Below are 26,184 nucleotides of genomic sequence, written 5' to 3'. Positions count from 1 at the left end.
TTTTGGGGTGAAATAAGAATTAGACATACAGTCGTAACATAAAAGCCACATGTGAGGTGTTCTCTGAGTGCGAAGCAGGGTTGTGGTATATGAATAGGAAGTAAACTGTTTCCTCACATACAAAGACAGCTGTGCAAATATAACTACGTTAAATGTTTTTTCTCTTTTATGTAGCCAACATTTGACTCATGCATAGAGGGTTGCAGAGTCTGTAATCTTACAAAGCAGATATGGTTGTATTGGTTTGCTTAAAAATGTGATATTATCTATTTTTATTAAATATTAGGCCTGTGATTTCTTTATTGAAATATTTATTTATTTGTTTGTTTGTTGTTTTATTTATTTATTTATTTGAGAAGAGTTCCTTATCGGAACATAAGTCATTTCTTCAAATGTTATCAGTCGATCAAATAATTTCAAAGACGTCATTAACTTGCTTTGTTGGAGTGCTCGATAACGGTTGACATGTGACGAATGTGGTGTGGGCGGAGCCACACAAACGCTGCGGTCTGCTGTCATCTGTAAAGTGTGAATGAACTCAAGCGGATCTGCATCAGACAAACACGAGAGGTAGGTCGATATAAAATGTTATGTGCATTTTCATAACGAGCTTTTTTATTTGTTTATTTTTTTTTATTTCATGGCACACCAATCTGCTTCCTGTGAACTTCAGTTATGTTGTTATTATAATTATAACTTTCATTTTTGTGTAGGCCTAGCCCTATAGCACACTTTTAAGATCCAAAGTTTGCGAAGTATAATGATTGCGATGCTTGCTTGCTTATTTATTAATTTATTAATTGCTTGCCTCGGTCAAGATGCCTTACAATGCGTCAACGCAATAAAAGATCTTGCTTATTATTGTTGAAATTTTTATATTGTAATTCATAATGCTTTTAGGCCTAGGCTATCTTCATTTATAGGTATAATATTAGATATAAAATATTTATACTTAAAATATTTCATATTTTTTGAGTATTTATACAAAAAAAAGTGTTGAAGAAAATAAGGAAAGATGTAGGCTAAACAAGATTTCAAAAGGAAGTCTAATTAGTATATCGACATGACTGAGCAAATAAAATGATACATTTAAACAGTTTTTAATCAATACTGGGTCAAGTTTACATGCCTTAAAGGGTTAGTTCACCCAAAAATGAAATGTCATTAGTTACTCACCCTCGTGTCGTTCCACACCCGTAAAACCAAAAAAAATTAAGATATTTTTTGTTGAAATCTGTTTGCTCAGTGAGAGCAAGCCATTCAAACTCTCAAGGTCCATAAAGGTAGCCTACTAAAAACATATTTAAGTTAATGTGAGTTCAGTGGTTCTGTCTTAATATTATACTTTTTGTGCTCCAAAAAAAAAACAAAATAAGGACTTTTCAACAATATCTAGTAATGGGCCGATCTCAAAACACTGCTTCAGAGCTTTACGAATCGAATCAGTGAATCGGAACGCCAAAGTCACGTGATTTCAGCAGTTTAGTCGTTTGATAGGAGATCCGAATCACTGATTCGAAACAAAAGATTCATTAAGCTCAAAAGCTTCATGAAGCCGTGTTTTGAAATCTGCCATCACTAAATATTGTTGAAAAGTCGTTATTTTGTTTTTTTGGCGCACAAAAAGTATTTTTGTCGCTTTATAATATTAAGATAGAACCACTGTACTCACATGAACTGTTTCAAATATGTTTTTTTAGTACCTTTATGAACCTTGAGAGTTTGAATGGCTTTGCTCTCAATAGAGGCCCCACTGAGCCATCGGATTTCATCAACAATATTTTAATTTGTTTTCCGAAGGTGAGTAATTAATGAATTAACCCTTTAAACACAGACATCGTGTAGAGCCATTTGTGTTGGTCAAGGCATTGGAGGAGTTTTTGTTACCATTGTCGTTAATAAGTAAAGCTCACAATTCGAATATCGTGTGAATTTCATGCCTGAAACCTGTTACTGTAGGTTCAGATGTTTCAACCCCCCCCTGTGGGTAATTCTTTAACCCATTGTTGTGCTCAATTCTGTTTCTGGAAAGGTTTAATTGGTCAGTGATGTAAACCAGAATGACCACATCCTTTTTTTTTTGTCTGAATGTGCTTAATGTTATTTGTTCCCTTTCGATACTTCACTCGTACTGCGTATGGGAAAGGTCTCCCTTTTTCCCCGCTGCTGAAGCCTTTTTCAATAACGCAGTGTAACTGCACCGTCATTGGTTCACTCATAGACAAGTTGTTGAACCAATGGCGGCGCGGCATAGCTGCGCGGCCTATGGCGACAAAGCGCGCGAATATTCCCGCCGAAATGGGCGGGGTATAGGGCTATATAAGCAGGCGTTTCGCCATAGGATTTCAGTGTTTTCTCCTTCAGCGACGACATCTACTTCTCTTCGCTGATCTCCGCCTGAAGCCGAAGAAGCTCGCCGCCTTCTGCTCTCGCCGCCGTCTGAAGAGGCTCCCGCAGCGGACTCGCCTGGACTCGCCGGTGGAAGAAAGCGCCGGCGCCCTCGCGGACTGCAGCTTCTAGCGCCGTCGCCGAGCCGCCGCCTCCCGCTTCCCGCTTCCGGCCGCTTCCTGTGCGTCCCCTGCCGCCATCCGGCGCGCCGCCTGAGAGCTTCATCCGCGGCTTAAACGCCGCTCTAAAAGAGCGATTTCCAGCGGTTTTCACCGCTTTAAGAGCTTCCGCGGCCCTCGCCGCTCTAAAAGAGCCACCCAATTGCCGTTTTCACGGCAGCGGCGTCTCACGATGCCCCGCCACTCATGTGGTACTTGCAGGGCCCCCCTGCACGACGACGATGGACACAGCGAGTGTGTCGCTTGCCTGGGCAAGCCCCACGCAGACGGCGCGCTCGCTGGAGACTCATGCCCGCACTGCGAGTGTATGAGTCTCGCTTCCCTGCGCTCGCGGGTCGCCTTCTTCACTGAGGGCGATCTCGCCGCTCGCGCCCTCCCCGTCTCCTTCCTCCCGCGGTCCGGCGAGGAAAAGACAGCGGGGTAGAGCGACTCAGCGCCAGGAGTTGAGCGAGCTCACGCCGGCCCAGCCCCCGCGTGCCTCGCCCTCTCCTCCCAGGGAACTCTCTCCAGTTCTGTTCTCTCGCCCTGAGCAGCGTCCCTCCGCAGAAGCGAGTGACCTCGTCTCATTCGGGGGAACAGACGACGAACAAGACGACTCCATGTCTCTTGCGGCTTCCGAAGCGGAAGGATGGGCTGGCGAGCCGGAAGACCCCGCTCCACCGCCTCCCTTGGAACCCATCGAGCATGGCCAGGGCATGGATGCCGAGCTCTTCCGCATCCTGTCTAGAGCCGTTGAAGAGCTGGACCTCGAGTGGGCCCCTCCAGAGGAGCCGTCTCGCAGCCGCCTGGACGAATGGTTTCTGCCAGGCCGCCGCCAAGCACCTCGCCAGCGTTCAGCGCCCTTCTTTCCTGAGGTCCACGAAGAGCTGACGAAGTCGTGGCGCGCTCCTTACTCTGCCCGCCTCCACACTACGCACCGCTCCGCCCTCACCGCCGTCGACGGCGCCGAGGAGAAGGGATACGAGCGCTTGCCACCCCTAGATGAAGCGGTGGCTGCTCACCTCTGTCCTCCCGCGGCTGTGGGTTGGAAGACGAAGAGGGCCCTTCCTTCCAAGCCCTGTCGGACCACCTCTACTCTGGCTGGACGGGCTTACACCTCGGCGGGCCAAGCTGCCTCTGCGCTCCACACCATGGCCATATTTCAAGCATTCCAGGCCAAACTCCTCCGCTCTCTGGATGAGTCTGGAATCGACGCGCCAGCCTTCAAAGATCTCCGCAGCGCCACGGATCTTGCCCTGCGAGCTACGAAGGCTACGGCCCAGGCCATCGGTCGTTCCATGGCCAGCCTGGTCGTGTTGGAGCGCCACCTGTGGCTCAACCTAACGGAGATCAAAGACCTAGACAAGACGGCCTTCTTAGACGCCCCGGTCTCGCCTTCTGGTCTCTTCGGGCCTGCAGTGGATGGCTTCACTGAGCGCTTTACTGCCGCGCAGAAATCGTCTCAGGCTATGAGGCATTTCTTGCCTAAGCGCTCCAGCTCCGCTTCTGCGTCTAGCCGCCCCAGGACTGCGCCGGCTCAGCAGAACAAACCAGCCCCACCTGCAACACAGGCAGCGCCGCCCCAGGAGCATCGCCAGCGCTCGCGCCCTGCGAAGCGCCCTCCCCTTCCCCGGCGCCAGGGACCCCGGCCCAGGATTGTGCTGGACCCGGTGCCTCCGAAGTCGTCCTGATTCGTCGGACAGGAAGAGGATGGGGGACCGTCCCGTTACGACCGGACCACCCCAAAAGCTCCCACGGGTAATTTCCCCTCCGCCTCGTTTATTTCCGGGCGTGGGAAACATACTCCAAGTGACAGCTGGGCCCACACCTGTTGCGCCCACTCCAAACGCCGTTTTCACGGCGGACAAATTTTTACCTCATCACAAAAAGAGCAAATTTCCTCTTCCACCCCTCGCGGTGTACGACCCTCTCAACGGCGGTCTGTCACCCAACATTATTCAACCCCTAGCCACTCGGGCCGAGGCCTGGCAGGCCATCCCCGATGTGTCAGAATGGGTCATGGGGATCGTAAACCAGGGCTACTCGCTCCAGTTTGCACGACGGCCCCCCGCTTCGCCGGGGTGCTTCAAACATCGGTCAATCCGGACGACGCTCATGTCCTCCGGGCCGAAGTCATGTCGTTGCTGGAAAAAGGAGCTGTGGAAATGGTTCCTCCGTCAGAGAGCGAGACAGGCTTTTACAGCCGCTACTTTCTGGTCCCCAAAAAGGATGGCGGTCTCAGACCCATCCTAGACCTCAGGCTTTTGAATCACTCCCTCATGTGACGGAAGTTCAAAATGCTGACGCTGAAGCAGATCCTCGCGCACATTTGCCCCGAGGACTGGTTCTGCTCGCTGGACCTGAAGGATGCGTATTTTCACATCCAGATAGCCCCCCGTCACAGACGATTCTTGAGATTCGCATACGAAGGGGTGGCATACCAATATACGGTCCTGCCCGTCGGGCTGTCTCTGGCTCCCCGCACTTTCACCAAGTGCATGGACGCGGCGCTTTCCCCTCTGAGACAGATGGGAATCCGGGTTCTGAATTACCTCGACGACTGGCTCATCTTAGCCCGTTCGCGAGACGAGCTGGAACGCCACAGATCCGTGCTCCTCAGCCATCTACAATGCCTGGGTCTCAGGGTCAACTTAGCCAAGAGCTCGCTATGCCCCACTCAACGAATTTCGTTTCTGGGAGCAGTTTTCGACTCGGTCCGTATGACGGCAGTAGGTCTCGCCAGAGCGCGCCCTGGCAATTCAGCAGCTCACGGCATCTGTCACGAACAAAGCCTATCTCCCTCTGAAGTTTTTCCAGAGGCTGCTAGGGCTGATGGCTTCCGCCTCCCCGGTGCTGCAGCTAGGCCTTCTTCGGATGCGGCCTCTTCAGTACTGGTTGAAGTTCCGGGTTCCTCCCAGCGCATGGCGGCACGGCCGCCTATGTCTCAAGGTCAATCGGGCCTGTCTTCTAGCCCTGAAACCTTGGATGGATCCAGTATGGTTCCAACGCGGAGTCCCCTTACAGGCGGTCTCACGGAGGACGGTGCTCTCAACAGACGCCTCCAACTTGGGCTGGGGCGCTGTGTGCGAGGGCAGACCGGCCTTCGGCTCGTGGAGCCACGAGGAAAGCCATCTACACATCAACTGTCTAGAGATGCTAGCAGTGATGAAAGCCCTTCAGTTCTTTCAGGCTTACTTGACGGGACGTCATGTTCTAGTTCGGTCAGACAGTATGACGGTGGTGTCATACCTGAACCACCAAGGCGGTCTTTCGTCCAGCCGCTTATGCGCTCTGGCGAAACGACTGCTGGAATGGGCTCTTCCGAGGCTTCAGTCGCTCAGAGCGACTCATGTTCCTGGCAGGAACAATCTGGGTGCGGACATGTTGTCACGGAGCAACATCCCCTCCGACGAGTGGATGCTCCACCCCCAAGTGGTCCTCACGATCTGGGAGTTCTTCGGGAAGGCAGAGGTAGACCTCTTCGCCTCAGAAGACAACTCTCATTGCCCAACATTTTCTCGAAGGAAGTAGATGCTCTGGCCCACACATGGCCCAGCACGCTCCTTTATGCTTTCCCTCCGATCGCACTGATCCCCCAGGTCATCAGGCGTATCAGAGAAGACCAGCACAGAGTCCTTCTGGTGGCTCCCGCTCTGGAGGAACCAGGTTTGGTCCTCAGAGCTATTCAGGCTCTCTCTAAGAGCCCCGTGGCCGATTCCCCTGAGACGGGACCTCCTCTCTCAGGCAAACAGAACAATCTGGCACCCACAGCCGCAGCTCTGGGCTCTGCACCTCTGGTCCCTCGATGGGAGCCGACTAGCCTCCCCGAGGACATCCTAAATACCATTTCTCAGGCTAGAGCCCCATCTACGAGGCGCCTCTACGACCAGAAGTGGTCAGTCTTTGTTGATTGGTGTTCAACACGCAACATAGACCCTGTGGAGAGTGACGTATCTTCCATACTGTCTTTCCTCCAAGAACGCTTGGAAATGGGGCGCTCCCCTTCCACGCTTAAGGTTTACGTAGCAGCCATTGCAGCGTTCCACGCTCCTATTGCTGGCCAATCGGTGGGACGAAACGGGCTCGTGATCCGTTTTTTGAGAGGTGCTAGGCGTTTGAATCCTCCTCGCCCTCTCACTATTCCCTCCTGGGACCTCTCGTTGGTCCTCAGGGCCTTGAAAGGAGCCCCATTTGAACCAATGGGTTCAGCCGACCTCAGGCCCCTAACACTAAAAACCGCTCTGCTACTAGCACTAGCATCGGTAAAGCGTGTTGGCGATTTGCAGGCCCTCTCTGTGAACCCTGCATGCCTCGAATTCGGGCCTGGTGACTCTAAGGTCGTTCTGAAACCTAGGCATGGCTACGTCCCTAAAGTGCTCTCAACTCCGTTTTAGAGCTCAGGTCATCTCGCTCTCTGCTCTTCCTCCCTCGGCGGACGAACCAGAGCTGCAGCTACTCTGCCCAGTCAGGGCATTGATGACCTACATAGACCGATCAAATTCTTTCAGACTGTCGGATCATCTCTTTGTTTGTTTTGGCGGCCGCACCAAAGGGTCTCCGGTCTCGAAACAACGCATTTCCCGTTGGATAGTGGATGCTATTAACCTGTGCTACTCCTAACTGGGCACTAATTGCCCCATAGGAGTCAGGGCCCACTCCACTAGAGGAATGGCTTCCTCGTGGGCTTGGTCCAACGGAGTTTCCATCCAAGACATCTGTGAGGCGGCCGGCTGGTCTTGGCCGTCCACCTTTGTCAGGTTCTATCACCTCGATGTCCCGACCTTACAAGCTCGGGTCCTGTCGGTGTGATTAGCGGCTTCCACCAGGTCCCGCTTCACGCCACCATAGGAAGTATCTTCCTTCAGTGTAACCATGGGTTCGGTTAGGCTTTGCCTCCGCTTGTCCTTTTGCCCCCTCTGGGTGGCCAAATGCAAGCTATATCGTTCCCAGCCGTGGCACGGCGTGGTTGAATTCGTTCCCCATACGCAGTACGAGTGAAGTATCGAAAGGGGAACGTACTCGGTTACTAACGTAACCTCGGTTCCCTGAGATACGGAACGAGTACTGCGTCACTTGCCGTGCCACGAGGCTGCGGCTCAGGGTCGTCGCTTCAGTCGATTGACACTGAAATCCTATGGCGAAACGCCTGCTTATATAGCCCTATACCCCGCCCATTTCGGCGGGAATATTCGCGCGCTTTGTCGCCATAGGCCGCGCAGCTATGCCGCGCCGCCATTGGTTCAACAACTTGTCTATGAGTGAACCAATGACGGTGCAGTTACACTGCGTTATTGAAAAAGGCTTCAGCAGCGGGGAAAAAGGGAGACCTTTCCCATACGCAGTACTCGTTCCGTATCTCAGGGAACCGAGGTTACGTTAGTAACCGAGTACGTTTTGTTTATTCATCTGCGTTTTTGAAACTCTTTATCTGCATTGTTGGCCCTGTAAATGATCTGATATTGCATAAACAATAATACAGATAGTCAGATCACAATCTGGATCAGTATGTCTATTACAACAGTTCCCATTTCTTTATATCAACTGTAAAATCAAACAGGGCTGGAGCTCATGTTTTGGGCTACCTAAAAGTGTGATGTCCTGTTTTATGTTCACATAAAGGTGATAAAAACTCAGCTTAGTATGTGTGATAAGAATGAGGTTTTAAACGATGTGGGCCTGTCTGCTCTGCACGCTGGTGAAAGGTGAAAAAAAAAAAAAAGACAGTCTAAATATATCCGCTTAGCTTCATTTAGCCACACGTTTGTATGGCAGGAAACCAACAGGGTCTGGTCTTCAGTCTGTGTGTTCGAGAGAGAAAGACAGCATTTGAATGTTTGGGCTGTAAAGTGCCTGTTTCTTTCTTTTATCACATAGGCAGGCATTCACACAGATGATCAGACTGAGGAAAAGAGACTTCCTTATGAGCAAGATTGTTGTCAAGATCATTCAAATACTTTCTGCTCTCGCTCGAGGACGAGGACTGGGATTATCACAGTTTCCCTGTTCCTTGAACAGCAGTTTTATGCATAGAAGGTAGGCTTGTTTAATGTACATTTACTGTTTTGCACATTATTTTTGTGTGGATAATACAGTAATAAGCAAAGAATAATTTATTGAAATGTACTATTTTTATGAATAGGAAGAATGCAGCAGCACTATTGTTTTAGTCTTATTATTAGAACAATAAGCTTGTTTAGTACAGTTGCACATCCCAGCTAACAGGGAACATTCTCAGAACTTTAGCTACTGTTATGGCAACGTTCTCTCAAAGTTATGAACAAACGTTCTTTCAGTAACATTAATAGAATGCTCATTCAAAGTTATCTGTTTTTTTTGTACTCAAAACATTAGCGCAAACACATTATCTATGCATTGTTCATGGAGCATTTTGAACATTGAACATTTTTGAAATGTTTTAGTCTAAGTTTTTTTTTGTTTTTTTTTAATGTTACTATTTGTTTGGAACGTTCAGAGAACTTCAAAAGTAACATTCCCATAATGTTTGAAGAATTCTAAAATAGAACGTTTGCATAGCAAAGAACATTTAAACTGGACGCTCAGAGAACATTTTTTTGTGGTGACCCAACACAAACCCAAAATTGTTTAGTATAGAAAAGCAATGTTAAAGTCACACATTTATTAACACTACTATAAACTGTAAAGGCCCAACAATATGAAAAATTACTCAAATAAAGAATTTTATAAACATCAAAAGACGATTTGCTTGTCTAACACATGGAACAAACACTAGATTTGTGAAAAAGTACCATCCTTTGAAATGAATTACTAAAGATATGGGAAGTGTTTTCTTCTTCCTTTTAAAAGTTAAGCTTATTTATTTTTGTGTCCTATTTAAGATTATATGATTAGTTGCATTTAATTATTGCTCTACGCAATCCTATCAGACCAGATCTTCGGCCTGTTTTTGTGTTGCTACTCACCAGTTGAGAACCGCTAGTGCGTGTTAAGCTCAGTCAGTTTTGTTAAATGCAAATATGAAATTATGCCTAACACATGATTTATAAGAAATAACAACTTTTCTCTTGCAACATGAAAACCCCTGAGGTTTTCACTCCTTTGAATTCTGCTTCCTGTGCCGAGAACTGTAGGGTCTTTTCTGCATCCGTGTTGTGCTCTTTATATCGACGAACTGTAACCTCAATGCAGGAAATGGGCAAAAATGGCAGAAAAAGTAAATCATACCAAAGCCATTGTTTTAAGTTCATTCTAAAGTCAAATGTTTTTGTTTTTTATGCATGTGTGTGTATAATATATATATATATATATATATATATATATATATATATATATATATATATATATATATATATATATATATATATATTATATACATATATAGTACAGTAGATCTACATATACTATATATGTATTGCTGATGTATGCGCTTACACAATGTATTCTGTTTCTCTGTCTCTCTCTCTCTCTCTCTCTATATATATATATATATATATATATATATATATATATATACACACAAAACTGTGTTCTCTCGCTATATATATAGCTGATGTGTGTGCGCTTACACAAAATGTGTTCTCTTTTTTTTTTGTGCTTGCAGACATGAAGAACCTTTCTAACTGATTCATCAATGTCATGTGGATATTTTCTGCACTGTGAACCCCACCATGGAAGAAACATGTACTAAAAACAATTTTTCCTAACACTTGCTTTAGACTGACTTCCATTCTAAACATTACGTTAGTCAAAGCTTTATGTTATCAGTTGTATTTTATAGTCAAAATTTCCTGCATATTGATATTTCAGTTTATTTACCATAGTATAATATTTATTTAGTAGTGTATGCTATGGGAATATACTATAATACCATTAGAATTGTTCAAGTTGGGGCTCAGTAGGATTTCTTCAGTTCAGTACCTGCTATTCTTTAGAACTTTCTACTCCTCAAAGAATCCTTAAAAAATTTATCACGGTTTCCATAAAATTATGAAGCAGCACAACTGTTTTCAACATTGATAATAATAATAAATGTTTCTTGAGCATCAAATCATCATATTAGAATGATTTCTGAAGGATCATGTGACACTGAAGACTGGAGTAATGATGCTGAAAATTCAGCTTTGACGTCACAGGAATAAATTACATTTTAAAATATATTAACATAGAAAACAGTTGTTTTAAATTGTAATAATATTTCACAATATTACTGTTTTTATTATATTTTTAATCAAATAAATGCAGCCTTGGTGAGAATAAGAGACTTTCATGAGGGTTAAAGGCGTTTGAACTGTTTTGCAGTCGGTGGCGTGTCCTCAGTCGTGGAGACTAGTCTCTACCACAATGTCCATTCCATCCTCAGAGAACTGGACTGTGAACCTCAAGCTGGATCAGCCTCCAATAAAGGTACCTACTTTGTTCTAACAATCTAAATTAAAAGTTAATACAAATCTATACACGTTATCTCTAAAAAAAAAAAAAAAAAAGATATCATGTGTTTCACCCTCTATGACCCAAAATATGCTATTCACTTGTCCAAGATGTAAAGATTAACCCTCTGACGCATGTGAAATTAATCGTTTTACAATAATAGAATTATTCCTTATGTTTATATTTTATCAAAATAGGGTTCTGAGTTTTGGTTGTGGTTATTTCTTTGGGAACCAAATCCTAACATTTGTGGAACGTTCTTTTAACATATTATTTTATAACCAAAAGTAATGTTCACGGAATGTTCTAAATATTCCTGAGAATGTTGTCATATATATTATTCACAATAAAATAAAAACAGGACAGACACATAGAATTATGTGCACTTTTCTTGCAGCTCTTATTGCAGCTAAATATTATAATTGCTAATCACATCTGAAAAGGCCAAAAAGGACCAAAAAGTATAAGATTTAAAGGGTTAGTTCACCCAAAAATCAAAGTTCTGTCATTAAATACTCACCCTCATGTCGTTCCAAACCTTCGTTCTTCTTTGGAAATCCGAGAGTTTTCTGATCTCCCTATATGCAGCAGCATCATAACAAATTTCAAGGGCCAGAAATGTAGTAAAGACATTGTTAAAATAGTCCAGCGACGAGAATACTAAAGCTGTTGATGTTGTAAACACAGGGTTTTACGTCAAACGCCGGCTCAGTATTGGTCGACACTGTTCACATGAGCACCAGAAGAGAAGAAATTGTTGAATAAAGTTATTTTTGTTTCGTTTTTGTGCACAAAAAGTATTCTCATCGTTTCATAGCATTAAGGTTTGACCACTGCAGTCACGTTGACTGTGTTAACAATGTCTTTACTATGTGGTACTTTACATTGCTTTCTATGGGGGGTCAGCAAGCTCTCGGATTTCATCAAAAATATCTTAATGTGTGTTTCGAAGATGAACAAAGGTCTTACAGGTTTGGAACGACATGAAGGTGAGTAATTAATGACAGAAATTCATTTTTTGCGTGAACTAACCCTTTAACTTTATATGTGGTGTTGTTACATATTTAAAAGGGATCTTATTTGTTTTTGTTTAGGCATGTTGAGATGGACTCTGCATAACAGGGTTGACAGAAATCCATCTATCAGTGTCCCTCTGGTCAGGGTTCTTATAAAAGAACTTGAAAAGGTTAGTTCCTCAACGACTTTTTTCAAGTTATAGACGTCAAAGGTTTGTGCGGAACATGCAACGATTTCACAATCAAAGCTGAGCTGCAGTCGTGCAGTTTTCCCTGTGAATGATGAGCTGATTATTTCTCTCCTTTCCAGGCGGAGAGAATCGATTCTAAGGTCCGCATCATTCCTTTACTTCACACAATTTCCTACGCAGTCCTACAGGTCAGATTTCTAGCTTTTTTACAGCAGTGTCTGTCAATGCTTTGTTTGTTATGTTATTGTTTTCAGTCAGTGATACGGAATGCATCTGCTAGCAGGTTCCTGGAAGATTTGTTATTTGTAGGAACAGTTCCTTGTTGCTTAACTGGAAATCAACATGATTGGTTTGTTTTTCAGCCGTGTGTGATGCATGTTGCTCATCAGGTTCTCTGCTTTATTTCAGTCTGTATTTATTCCAGAAGACCTCTATCAAAGGATGTACATTTGCCTGAAAAGTTTAGTTACGTTACCTGTACCTTACTGTGCGATTGCACTTAACTATGCAAGACAGATGAAAATGGAACAAATTGCACCAGGTAATATATAAATACACTTACAGGATTAGTTCACTTCAGAATTAAAAGTTCCTGATAATTTACTAACCCCCATGTCATACAAGACGTTCATGTCTTTCTTTCTTCAGTTGAAAATAAATTGATTTTTTCTCCTTATAGTGAACTTAAATGGGGACCAATGGGTTGAAGGCCCAAATTGTAGTTTCAGTGCAGCTTCAAAGGGCTTTAAACGATACCAGACGAGGAATAAGGGTCTTTTTTATACATTTTAAGGTCACGCGTGACGTTGGCGCAAGTACCGAGCAACTGTTTACAAAGCAAAAGTCAAACAGGCTTTACAAAAATAGGTAAAACAACGATGTCAGACAATTTTGAAGTTGGAGGAAAAAATTTGACTTCCGCCTACCTTTCCAGCATGATTACGTAATGCGTGGCTCATCACAGAGCAGTGCAAGATGAGCATTTGTGGTTAAAAAGTATATTAATTCTTTATTTTTTAGACAATGACTGATTGTTTCACTAGATAAGACTCTTATACCTCAGCTGGGATCATGTAGAGCCCTTTGAAGCTGCATTAAAACTGCAATTTGGACCTTCAATCTGTTGGTAGCCATTGAAGTCCACTATATGGAGAAAAATCCTGGAATGTTTTCCTCAAAAATCTTAATTTCTTTTCAACTGAAGAAAGACAGACAGGAACATCTTGGATGACATGGGGGTGAGTAAATTATCAGGACATCTTCTGGAGTTCATCTTTATGTGCTGTGCATTTTCTCAGACTTAAACTGCGATGCGGTTTCATTTCTGGTAACATTTTCACTAACCTACACTCATTTCAGTCAATTTGGTTTTCATGAGTATTTCTAACTAACCATCAATGGTGCACCTGTAACTCATGTGAAGAGAGGGCTGGTTTGGATATAGTTAATTTATTCTAAATCATATCTACGGCATTCAAAACATGTGCCAAAGATAATACGGACCCCGATATTTCCTTTTCGATACTAACTACTTCATATGCCTATTATATTCTGTGGAAATCCCATCACACAGCTGTGTTCAAGGTGCTGTTCTCAATCTGTTCCAGGAATACTGTATCAAAGGAGAGTCATTGCTGAACACAGCCTACGTAATGATCTTTATCCACTTCATGAGAAGTAAGTGTAATGCCAGTCTATTAATATTCCTGTACTTTTTCATACACTATCGTTCAAACGTTTGGGGTCTGTAAGATTATTTATAAATGAGTTAATACACTGGATGCATTTCATTGATCAAAAGTGACAGTGAATACTTTTCTTCTTTGAATTTAACCTTGATGAATAGCTACAGTACATATTTAAAGTCTACCTATGTGATCTGCCTACATTGGTCAGTAAGTCAAACCATAGTGACTCATTCTCAGAAATATCACCTCACTTGTAGTATGCATACCATGCCTTTTTACAAGAGGGACGTTTTAGTGCCTCTGCAAGATTGTTTTTATTTATACATAAGCGCTTGCATTTTATTGTCTTCAACTCTCTGTGTTTCTTTCATCAGGGTGTTTGTGTTCATAGATCCTGCTGTGTTTCCCCTGTCTTTGGTGAACGCGCTCAAGGCTGACGTGGAGTGTGTGGACCCTGGTGGAGACCCACTGATCTACAAACGCAGGGTTTTACTGCACACAGTGATAGCTGGATTAGGAAAGCAGTGCCGTGTTGACCAGCTTGCACATGCTCTAGAGGTTAGTGCGTGATTAAAGAGCATCACTATATTCACAACCCATCCCATGGGATTTAAAATTAATACATTTATATAAAACTTTGGAGTCTGTAAGATAGTTAATATTTTTGAAAGAAGTCTCTTAAACATTTATTTGATCAAAAAACACAGTAAAAACTATTTTTAAGCATCATTACCTTGGAGAGGTTCAGAGTCACATGATCCTTCAGAAATCATTCTAATATGATGATTTAATGCTCAAGAAACTTTTATTAATATTATCGATTTTGAAAAAAAAAGTTGTAGAAATCATGATTCATTTTTACAGGGTTTTTTGATTAATATAAATTTCAAAATAACAAATAATAAAAAATTGTGTAACAATGTAAAAGTCTTTTCTGCCACTTTTAAACAATTAAAATGCTTGTACAATCAATATTTCTTTAAAAAAAACCTCACTGATTCCAAACTTGTGAAAGGTGGTGTATAAATATATTAAATTGCAAATTGATGTGTTTTGAGAAACTGTGAGAAAATGCTTGAAACACAATATTGCATGCATGGGTGTTTTTCATTAAATATAATCAAGTTTGATTCTTTTGATCCTCTAGATGTAAATAAAGTCTTTGCTGAAAAAAAGCAAAGTTTTTAGTGTTCCCCCTAGAGTGGCAGTAGTTCAGTGGAAAAGTCTGTAAAAATGGAGAAAAACTGTAAATAAATAAATAAATAAATAAATAAAAACAATTATATTAATAAATATAAATAATATGATTTAAAATAAAAAATATGAATCTATTAAATTATAATTAAATTAGATTAAAATAAATAAATGTATGATTAATATAAATTAAAAAAAATTATCAAAGTTTGACATTTAATAGTACATTACTATAATAGTATATATAATAATGTAACTTACGTCTCATTTTAAATGTATAATATAAATTTTTCAGTGTATAAATTGGGTGTTTATAAAAGATACCTTTTTATTTTTAGATTGAGGGCATATTTTAGGGCCCATGGCATCTTTACGGTTGAATAACCCTGTTCAAAAGAACACTAAGTATTTTGTTTATTTCAGCATTTAGGTGAAGACCTGGAGCTGCACTTCCAGGAGGTTGTTAACATTCTAGAGCAGAGAACAGAAGATGGAGCTTCTGAGGATAACCAATACAAAACGAGATTACAAGAGATCTACCAAGCCATCCTGACTGCTGCAAAAGGTAGAAATTTCCTCGCCATAATCCAATAAGACACTATTTAATCCCAACAGATTTAAATAGGTAGTCTTTTCACACTTTTGTTCTGTACAGATCCAGCCTCGTGTCCAGCCTCACAAGCGGAAACTCAGCTGCCCAGTCCAGAGGTCAGCTTCCATGTCTGGACCAAAGAGGATGAGATATGTGAGCTCAACTGCTGTTATTTCAACAAATGCCTGTACTCTTAATAGTGATCATATTTATCCACCGGTTTTACAGACAAGGCTTAAGCTAGTTCCAAATGCATGTTTGAGCTGTTTTAACTGAAAGCAACTTGTACTGACAGATCTTAAAATATGTCACTGCCATTGTTTTGTGTCAAGATACGCACCAGTAATGTTTTTTTCTAGTGTACATTTATAAAAGCTACTTAAATATCCTAATTGAACTAAGGCCTAATCCTGGCTTAGTCTAAGCCCTGTCTGTGAAACCGGGCAAATAAGTTTTATTTATATAGCACCATTCCAGTGCTCAAGCTAGTACAAGTGAAAAATCTGAATGAAACACAATGAGAATACAGGACGAAAAATATGAATAATAATATCATATCATATATATATATATATATATATATATATATATATATATATTTTATATATTTTAAATATATAAATATATATATATATATATTTTTTTTTAAATATATAAATATATATATATATATATATTTTAAATATATAAATATATATAAATATTCAAAAAACAAAGAGATGTAGGACACAACTTGTAAAGGATAACGTTCAGAGAACAGTTTTAGTTTTTAACAGTTTTAAGTAGTGATTTAAGGGTGCGTTCACACTTGTCATGTTTGGTTCGATTAAAACGAACCCTGGTGCGGTTGCTCGGTTAGTGCGGTTCATTTGAACATATGTGAACGCTGCCATCCGAACCCCGGTGCGCACCAAACAAACGGACCGAGACCGCTGAAAAGATGGGTCTCGGTCTGCTTCCAAAATATCAAGGATCTTTGCTGCCGTATCATGGCTGCAGCAGTGCAATGATATTACGCAGCGTTTCTCACAAACGTCTCCATGGTTGCAAGGCACGTTCCCTGTGCAAGCAGGGGCTCACGGGCGCTGCATAATATCATTGCACTGCTGCAGCCATGGAACGGCAGCAAAGTTCCTTGATTATTACGCCTGAATGAGAGTATAGTTCCTAGCCATATCAGCCTAGAAATCACAACTTTTTATTTTCCGTCGGTCTTAGTACACGATTTAACTACAGAAGAGTCAAGTATTAAATAGGAAAAATATCAAAACTCTTTGGTAATTTTTAAGCGCGATGCTAACGGTCTAATCAGATTCAATGAACTATGCTAAGCTATTCTAAAAGTGGTACCACCAGACCCGGAGATCGGCTGAATGGATTCAAAAACGGTAAAACTCAACTGTTTAACTCTAGGGGAGTTGGACAATGAGACTATTTTCAAAAAAAAGTGGAGTGTTCCTTTAAATTCCGAAATCTTACCGATATTCTAGCAGCAGAGTTTTGAATATACTGTAATCTGGTAATAGTACTGGCAGGTAAACCACTGAGAAGGTCAATGCAGTAATCAAGGCAGGATGAGACAAAAGCATGGATAATAGGCATCTTTGACACTAATGAATCAACGGAGCTGCACAATGCAATATATTTGAAAGAACGGTGATTTACTGACAGAGTTAATATGAGCCTGAAAGGAGTTCAATCAAAAATAACAGCTAGATTTTTAACAGTACAAGATGATTTAATAAGAGTACCAGCTATCTCACAGGAAAAGTCATTAGGAATCTTGTACTGTTCTTGTACTGTTACAAGTCTACACTCCTACCAGAAGCCTGCGCTCATTAAAGGAGCGAAGGCTTGTGGTACCATCACAGAGAGGCACGAAATCACTTTCCAGAACATTCTCATTCACTGTCCTTTGCTGGTGAAATGATCTTTCTGCCTTCATCGGAATGCAGAATCCCTGGCAATATTCAAAAGACAGCTGAAAACTCATCTCTTTCATGAGCACTTAACCTCATCTTTTAATAAAAATAAATAAATAAATAAAACTTATTCATATCCTTTCACTTCCTCTAATCCCTCTCTATTGTAGCTTTTGATACTCTGAGCACTGCCTATAACTTGTATTGTGAGCACTTCTTGTCTTTTTGCCTCGTCATGATGACTCACTTGTTGTATTCCTCACTTGTAAGTCACTTTGGATAAGAACGTCTGCCAAATGAATAAATGTAAATGTAGGAATGCTGATAGCGAGTGACAGGGTTCATGTACTCATGCAGAGATTTTGTCAATTTGAGTGGATAGAGTGGGCCTACAGATGTCATCAGCATATAAATGGTAATTAACCACCCAAAAATGAAAATTCTGTGATTAATTACTCACTCTCATGTCGTTCCACACCCGTAAGACCTTCGTTCATCTTCAGAACACAAATTAAGAATTTTTTGATTAAATCCGATGGCTCAGTGAGGCCTGCATTGACAGCAAGATAATTAACACTTTGAGATGCCCAGAAAGCTACTAAAGACATATTTAAAAGAGTTCATGTGACTACAGTGGTTCAACCTTAATGTTATGAAGTGACGAGAATACTTTTTGTGCACCAAAAAAACAAAATAATGACTTTATTCAACAATATCTAGTGATGGTTGATTTCAAAACACTGCCTCATGAAGCTTCGAAGCTTTACAAATCTTTTGTTTCAAAACAGTGGTTCGGAGCGCGTATCAAACTGACACGTGAACCATTGAAATTTCGAAACGTTTCGAGACACTTATGACGTAATGAAGCCTCATTTACTGAAATCATGTGACTTTCACGCTCCGAACCACGTATTCAAAACAAAAGATTCGTAAACCAATTATTTTTGTCGCTTTATAATATTAATAATAAGGTTGAACCTCTGTAGTCACATGAACTGTTTTAAATATGTCTTTACTACCTTTATGGGTGTTTGAAAATGTTAATTAACTTGCTGGCAATGGAGGCCTCACAGAGTCATTGGATTTTATCAAAAAATTTCTTAATTTGTGTTCTGAAGATGAACAAAGATCTTACAGGTGTGGAACAACATGAGGGAGAGTAATTAATGACAGAAATTTTATATTTTGGTGAACTAACCCTTTAAAGCCATATCAGTACAAGATTTGATGCAGGGATTATATGTAAATGATGAATAGTAGTGGGCCAAGAATGGACACCTTGCTTCAAGTGGGGGATCGAAAATCCTACACTGAAATGTAAAACTGCCTGTCAGATAGAGATTAGAAGAAAACCAAAAAAAGAGCAGCACCAGAAATACCCACAGGCAGGAAATAAGTAAATTGTGGGAAACGGTATCAAAGGCGGAGCTACGGTTGAGTAGCAGAAGTATAGAGAGAGAACCAGAGTTAACAGAGAGTAGTAACTTTAAAACAAATCTGACATTGTACCAAGTTTCAGTGTTTTGCATTTTCTTTTAAACAGGGAATGAGCTGGTTAACTTTGCACTGATGGTTCCTGCAGACCGAAACTCTGCTTATCTGGACGAGGATGACCTGAAACGTGACTCTGTCATGTCCACCATGTCCACGGACAGTGGCATCGAGGGAGACATGCCCATCAGTGAGTTCTCCACTATAATGATAGAGTCTCAGGGCAGCCCAGAGGACCAGAGCAGCTCTCAGTCCTTCTACAGGAGGCCGTGTGTGCGTCTGCCCAAAGCAGGGAACAGAATGACGCTCATGATGGAGGCCATTAAGGGAAATGGAGGATACGTCCTCTCTAAAGAGGAAAGGAACCTCACGGCTCGTATTGTTGTTATGGGTGATGACAGAACTCTAGGACGGCTAGCCAAGACTCTCCACACTATTCGGTAAGATGTCTAAATGCATTCTTTTTATTTGCATTTGAAAAAGTAAAAGTCTAGTTTAATGTGTTTGTATTGCTGTGTTTGTGCTCAGGAAAAGGGAGGCACGACATCTGCTGCTGACAAAGAGAGTGAATCTGGAGATGTATTACATTCCAGTGACTGACCAGTCGCCGCCTTCCAATCAGGTAAAAGATTTTGTGTTTTTTAGATGCTTCGGTTTACACTAGCAATTACATCTTAACTGTGTTTCACTGTAAATCATGTCTTTTTCCAGGAGGGTTTTCCTGAAGACATGCTGACACTGGCAGGGTACTTGGGAAGCGTGGATTTGTGGTATGACTGTAACATTGCCGGTTTGGGAGCCATGATTCTAAAACTTGCCCAAATGGTAATTATTACATTCTGAAGAGTCAGGAATGGAATTGTTTAGAATACAGAATTCCAGTTCCAATTCTTCTTATCTATTCCAGTTTCTTAGCGATTCCATTAACAATATTTTAAAAGCTTTTATGGGATAAATATATGGAGAAATAAATGTAATTCCACTGGTAAATGATGAAATAATTTCAATAATAAAAACATTTAAAACAATCATTTCAAAAGGTAATGACAATGATGACAATTATAAAGTTATTCGGGACTGAACTATCCCGGACGAGCCCCCATTAAATGTGACAACTTCCTAATTTTTTTCTAGGGTTAGAAGGGGTAACATTTAGATTGTAACCACTGCATGTGCTGGTGATGGTGGCAAAAGACAAAACGCTAGGAAAACTGCCAATAAACGTAATTTATTTTACAATCAGAGAAAAAAAAGAAAGGTGTGAGATAATAAGGATAATAATAAAAATAATGGAATAGTAACAGAATAACAAAAGGAAAAATAGAAACAATATTTATATAAAGAAAAAGAAAACAAAAGTAACCGGGACAAAAGGACAAAAGAGGTGCCAAAGAAAAGAACAAAACCAAAACAATCTAACTGAAGTTCAAAATCTGACCTGACTAATGAAAAGAAAAATAAGAAAAGCAAGTCTTCATAAGAGTCATTCATTCGTAAGTTGAGGGTTAGTTCACCCAAAAATGAAAATTCTGTCATTTATTACTTACCCTCAAGCCATTCCACTACGGAAGAGGATTAGGGCCAAGCAATAATAAAAAAATAAAACCATCTCGAGATTAAAGTTACATTTCGAGAAAAAAGTTCATATAAAATGTTGAGAATAAAGTCATTAAATTACGAGAAAAAGAGTCATTAAATTACGAGAACAAATTAGTTAAATTATGAGAAAAATGTCATTAAATTTAGAGAAAAAAGTTGAGATAAAATGTTGAGAATAAAGTCATTAAATTATGAAAATAAAGTCATTAAATTTCGAGAAAAAAGTCGAGATAAAATGTTGGGAATAAACTCATTAAATTACGAGAAAAAACTTGTTAAATTTTGAGATAAAATGTTGAGAATAAAGTCATTAAATTACGAGAAAAAAGTTGTTAAATTACGAGAACGAATTCGTTAAATTATGAGAAAAATGTTAAATTTTCTAGAAAAAATTTGAGATAAAATGTTGAGAATAAAGTCATTAAATTACGAGAAAAAGTCGTTAAATTGTGAGAATTTGTAATTTAACGAATTTGTTATCATAATTTTACTACTTTTTTGAAGTGATCAAAAAAGATGCTTTACTATTCCATAAGGCCATGAGAGAAGATTTGTGAATGGCAGTGAAGCGACAAATTCATGCTATATAGAGAATACTTTTTAGTGGTCACAAAGTAATTACTCAAAATATGTACCTACTAAAGTGAGTATGTGATTTCAGATGCAGCTTCTCTGTCAGATACACCAGGGACACCTTAAGTGTGTTTGTCTTGAAGCGGCGCTGTGTGGACTGATTGGTGTTTGACATCAAAGTACCATCAGAGTGATTATAGAGCAGACGGCTCTGCAGGCTTTTGAATCACTTTTACAGTACTTCAATGACTTACACCGATTCCACAGTGCTGCTTTAAGACGAACTTGTATGTTTTTGATTCACGTAAAAGAACTGGTTCATAAGAGTCATTTGTTCTGTAATCAAACTGGTTTTCGGTTCCAAACCTCCAACCCGCAGTCATAAATCATCCGCTGTCTTTTCTGTAATTATATAACTTAAAGTGTTAAGAGAGCATAACTGTGTTTTTAAGACAACGCTAAAACATCTGTGCAGCAATTCAGAGAATGAAGGCTTACTATATGTCTTGATGCTTGAAGATTGAAGTAAAAATGAATGTTTTGCTATTTTCAACTCTAGTCTTTTGAGTTTCAATATGTCTACATTCATTATCTGTGCCAAATTGAATTGCATTTACATTGACAACATTTGGAATAAAATACATATGCAACTAAAGATAAATGAGAATGAAAGGGAAAAAAAATAAAAAAATGATATATATATATATATATATATATCATATAGCAGCAGACCCTAAGAACTGATTACTATATTAATGTATCGAGCTGAAACTCAGAACACACTTTTTCACTTACTTGCCTGAAAGTGTTTTGATGTATATATATATAAATATGACATATTCATTTAGGGAGTTTTTTAACCTTCTTCTTTATTGGTATCATTGTAGCAAACAAGTCAGAGCGAATCTTCAGACCCCAACACCTTCCTGCTAGATATTATCTCATACTACACACGTATCAGCCAGCATCCGGTGCACCTTCCCATCTACTCTGTCAAGGTTAGAGTCAACCATGCATTGAATGTCTAAATGAATGACCGAAAGGGACATTTTCCTTGTTCTTACCAAAAGGTTGTCATGATTGTAGAAATGTGGGCTGTCTTCTTTGAGAAAAACTTAATGTCTGTATGATCTCATGTCTAGATCTGCTTCTCTGGCCTCAGCACCCACACAGTGGAGGAAGTGTTTGTGGCTCAGCTCGCGATGGACTTCCCTGAGGTCAAACGCTGTAGAGCCACATTTAAAGACACAATTAAAGGTGCTCATTGTAATGTTTTAAACATCTTTACTTTTACTACATACTATTTCTACTTTGCGTGCTATTTCATCTGCTTGTACTAAAGGTTTGTCATTAAATTTTGCCTTGAAGGTTCAGTGCGTTACAAAAAATACAACCTGCAAGAATTTTATGGTGCAGTTGTGTCAGTTAATTATAGAAAGGTGAGTTTCTTCTCAATCTGTTGACTCGTAATAAGGCGAAGCTTGCTAACATTATTTTGGAAAATACAGTGAATAAAAGAATGTAAAGATTTAATGCTATGTTTTAGTGTTATATACACTATCAATCAAACGTTTGGGGTCAATATCAATTTTTTAACAAAGCAACTAGTAAGGATGCATTAAATTGATCAAACGTGAAAAAAAAGTCTTTAAATTTTAAATTAATTCTATTCTTTTTAATTTTCTATTCATCAAAGAATCCTGAAAAAAGTTTCCACAAAAATATGAAGCAGCACAACTGTTTACAACATTGATAATAATAATAATAAATGTTTTCTTGAGCATCAAATCATCATATTAGATTGATTTCTGAAGGATCATGTGACACTGAAGACTGGAATGAATGATGCTGGAAATTCAGCTTTGATCACAGGAAAAAATTACATTTTTAAATATATTCAAATAGAACACTGTTATTTTAAATTGTAATAATATTTTATGATATTACCAATTTTACCCTATTTTTGATTAAATAAATGTAGCACTGGTGAGCATAAGATACTTCTTTCAAAAACATTAAATCATCCTACTGACCCCAAACTTTTGAATATAAGTCTATGTCATAAAAGATTTGTTGTTAACATTTCTCTTAGGCCTCAATAAGCGACAGAGAAGTTGAGAGGGGAATGTCTTTGTCGACAAGTGGCATGTTGATCAGGGTCTCACCTTCCTGCAGAGTCAAAAGTACGTCACATATTTAAAATACTACATTCTTATTTGCCATAATGGCAGCATTGCTCTTTTGCCGGGATCAGTTTATTTATGGTCTGTTAGATTTTATTTTAGTATCATTAATATACTTTTGTATTATATTGTATATTCATATTTCTTTATTTCAGTTTTAGTTCTAGTCATTTTAGTACTTAAACTAAATTAAATTTAGAAATGCTGCCATGGCAACTAACCAAAATAAAATAAGTTTAAATTTTTTTTATGTATATCATAAAGGTACACTGTGTAACTTTTGGCCCTCTAGCAGTTAAAAAAAACTGCATGCATTTTGCAAAAGAACATTGATTTGGTTGTGCTTCGACACTGCTTGATTGTGTGGATGAATATTGCCTTACTGCTCATAAAACATTCACTACACGGCGTAAGAGATATAACCCATATAGATGGAAAGGATCTGAAGCTGACTAGCTGCAGACGCTACTTTAGCTATACCCATTAATAGACACGGGACTTCCTTGAAAATAAAAATAAAGCACAGCGCTACAGCAGTCATCATGTAATGACCCTTCACAATAGATAATGCTTTTTAGTGAACTCTAATAATGTTAGAGTAATTTATCTGTTCAATAAAAAATCTTACTCACCTGTTGACAGAGCTGGGTAGTAACTGATTACATATAATCTGGATTACGTAATCAGATTCCAAAAATTAAGTACTTGTAAATAGATTATATTACATTTGAATCAGACTACAGTTACCTTTTTTAGTGATTATATGATTACATGTTATTCCCACAATGGCAGTAAATTATTCATAATTGGTTGATTCTTCCCACTACTTCCTTTTTTACACACACAGTTCAGCCACTAGTCGTGTGACTATCACTGAAAACTGAGACAAAGACAGCATTTGATCACTGGATTTACAGAAATCATTTCACTTTTAACAAGAGTTTTCTCAGCATTGCATATCTAATCAGCTCCTGACGAACACATTAATTATTATTTGAACTATCACTCAGTGAGTCATTTAACCATGTATTAGTGTCTTTGGAAGGCTTTTGTCTTTCAAACACATTAAAATGTACAAATTTACATAATTTCATATTAACGTGTAATGCAGGGATTCCCCAACTTTTTTGTCAGCTAAACCTCCTTAGATTTTAAGTTAATAAATTAGGCCAAAAATAATCAAATTAAGTTCACAGCTCTGGTAATGGTCACATGATATGCTTTTATTTTAAAATTATTTATTTTAAATGTTTTTTTGTTTTTTTTTATGAATTAATTACATAATAGGTTTTCATGAAACTTACAACCCTCCTGCAGTTCCTTCACAAACCTCAGTCTGGGAAACCCTGACTTAATATAATAGAAGTAGTAATATTTAATAGACTTCATGTTGTTCATAAAGAATGGAATATATTTTCTTTTTCTTTGTATTTTTATATCAATATGGTACAAGATGATCCTATTCAAATCAATGCGATAAATGAGTTTAGTCAAAAGTAATCAAAATGTAGTTAGATTATATTATCTCAAATATGTAATGTAATGGATTACGTTACTAACTACAATTTTTATTGTAATTAATGTAATTTGGAATCGGTAACTGACTACATTTTGTAAGTAATCTACCCAGCTCTGCCTGTTGAGTAATAAAAACATCATCTCCATATCATTTTTTACATCTCCGAAAAGCCAAGCTAATGTTGATTCATGTTTTATTACAAGCTCTGTCATGTTTGCATCACTATAATAGGCTTTCAACATCAAGACTTTCACCATCAAGAAGTTACTGACACATATGTTAGATGTGGAAAATAAATAATTATGTTAGTTTCCACGTTTGTAATGTGGCGTTTTGGTTCCACAGGTTTACATAGTGTCAGCATAAGTTTCCAAGATACGATTCCCACAAGGCCCAGCACGGTAAGACAAAGTTTCAACAGTGCTTATAAAATAGTGATTTCTCTGTTAAATTCTTGGTGTTATATTTAGTAATCTTGAATTAAATAATAAGGTAAAACCCAAATTTTCTCTTTAGCCTTCATTCAGAGCTGTTAGTGTCAATATCAGAGTCCTGGAGGAGCGGACGTTCACAGTGTGTCTGGATAAAGACTCGCGTAAAACATTCAAGAATGTCCAGAGGTGAACAGTCAGATTATGGCTTTCTATACATAATCATTTTTTTACCTTATTGTCCAATATCACCTATTAGGTAAAACATGTATGTCCCAGAGCCATTATAGAGAACACGTGTGATCTTCTGCCCACAGCATTGAAATTTCTCCATGCTTGGACCCGGGATACTGCCATCAGCCGAGTACCAAGTCCAAGTACAGTTTTGGAGAGGGAGGGGAATCACTGAGCAAATACCTGAACAAGACCCTCACGCTACCAATCAACACCTTCTGTGGCAATGAACAATGACATAATGACTCAAATTCACGATATAAGCGCTTGAGTCACTAGACAGTCTGAAACCCTATACCTCTCTGAGGCTTTTCTTGTTTGTACATTTCCTCTTTTTGCCACTTCTCTGTTGTCTAAAATACATGTAACCTCAAGAGGCCATGACTTCCTGCTGAACCATGATCAGACATGCTGTTCATAGGCTGTGAATGTGTGCTGAAGTTATGCTGAAACAGTGTCACCTTGATTGCACAATTTTTGCAAAATGTCCTGCAGTCTGCATGTTTCAATGTCACGTTTACACTACAATAATGTGTTTGTATGTTACTAATTTAACACTTTGGAAGACTTTCATTTGACACTTGCCAATAAATAACATA

The 26,184-nt window shown here is 39.7% G+C and overlaps 1 protein-coding gene across 4 annotated transcripts; it reads left to right on the top strand.

Moving 5' to 3' along the window:
• The first annotated feature begins 512 nt into the window (after window positions 1-512).
• On the top strand, window positions 513-26,184 carry pik3r6b (phosphoinositide-3-kinase, regulatory subunit 6b). 4 transcript variants are annotated; one of them, XM_067381513.1, is made up of 21 exons: window positions 513-570; window positions 8,421-8,579; window positions 10,126-10,205; window positions 10,824-10,928; window positions 12,047-12,138; window positions 12,279-12,347; window positions 12,568-12,700; window positions 13,767-13,836; window positions 14,222-14,405; window positions 15,465-15,606; window positions 15,697-15,786; window positions 19,099-19,486; window positions 19,575-19,668; window positions 19,758-19,871; window positions 22,106-22,216; window positions 22,361-22,475; window positions 22,587-22,657; window positions 23,311-23,401; window positions 25,266-25,321; window positions 25,437-25,540; window positions 25,669-26,184. In XM_067381513.1, exons 3-21 carry the CDS (start codon window positions 10,193-10,195, stop codon window positions 25,820-25,822), a joined length of 2,196 nt encoding a protein of 731 aa, XP_067237614.1. In that variant the 5' UTR covers window positions 513-570; window positions 8,421-8,579; window positions 10,126-10,192; the 3' UTR covers window positions 25,823-26,184. The 4 variants fall into 4 exon arrangements, with proteins under 4 accessions (XP_067237614.1, XP_067237617.1, XP_067237616.1 ...); XM_067381516.1 differs by lacking the exon at window positions 513-570 and adding an exon at window positions 1,719-1,800; XM_067381515.1 differs by lacking the exon at window positions 513-570 and adding an exon at window positions 8,316-8,330.

The sequence above is a fragment of the Chanodichthys erythropterus genome, chromosome 3 (assembly GCF_024489055.1).
Source record: "Chanodichthys erythropterus isolate Z2021 chromosome 3, ASM2448905v1, whole genome shotgun sequence".
NCBI lineage: Eukaryota > Metazoa > Chordata > Actinopteri > Cypriniformes > Xenocyprididae > Chanodichthys > Chanodichthys erythropterus.
The sequence above is the reverse complement of the archived record's forward strand: the minus strand, read 5'-3'. Positions and strand labels throughout refer to the sequence as shown.

Excerpts from the sequence above, each read along its gene's own strand:
- pik3r6b (XM_067381513.1), top strand. Across the intron at positions 12,139-12,278 it reads TTATAAAAGAACTTGAAAAG|GCGGAGAGAATCGATTCTAA; the intron begins GTTAGTTCCTCA and ends TCTCCTTTCCAG. Across the intron at positions 22,658-23,310 it reads TGTCAGTTAATTATAGAAAG|GCCTCAATAAGCGACAGAGA; the intron begins GTGAGTTTCTTC and ends CATTTCTCTTAG.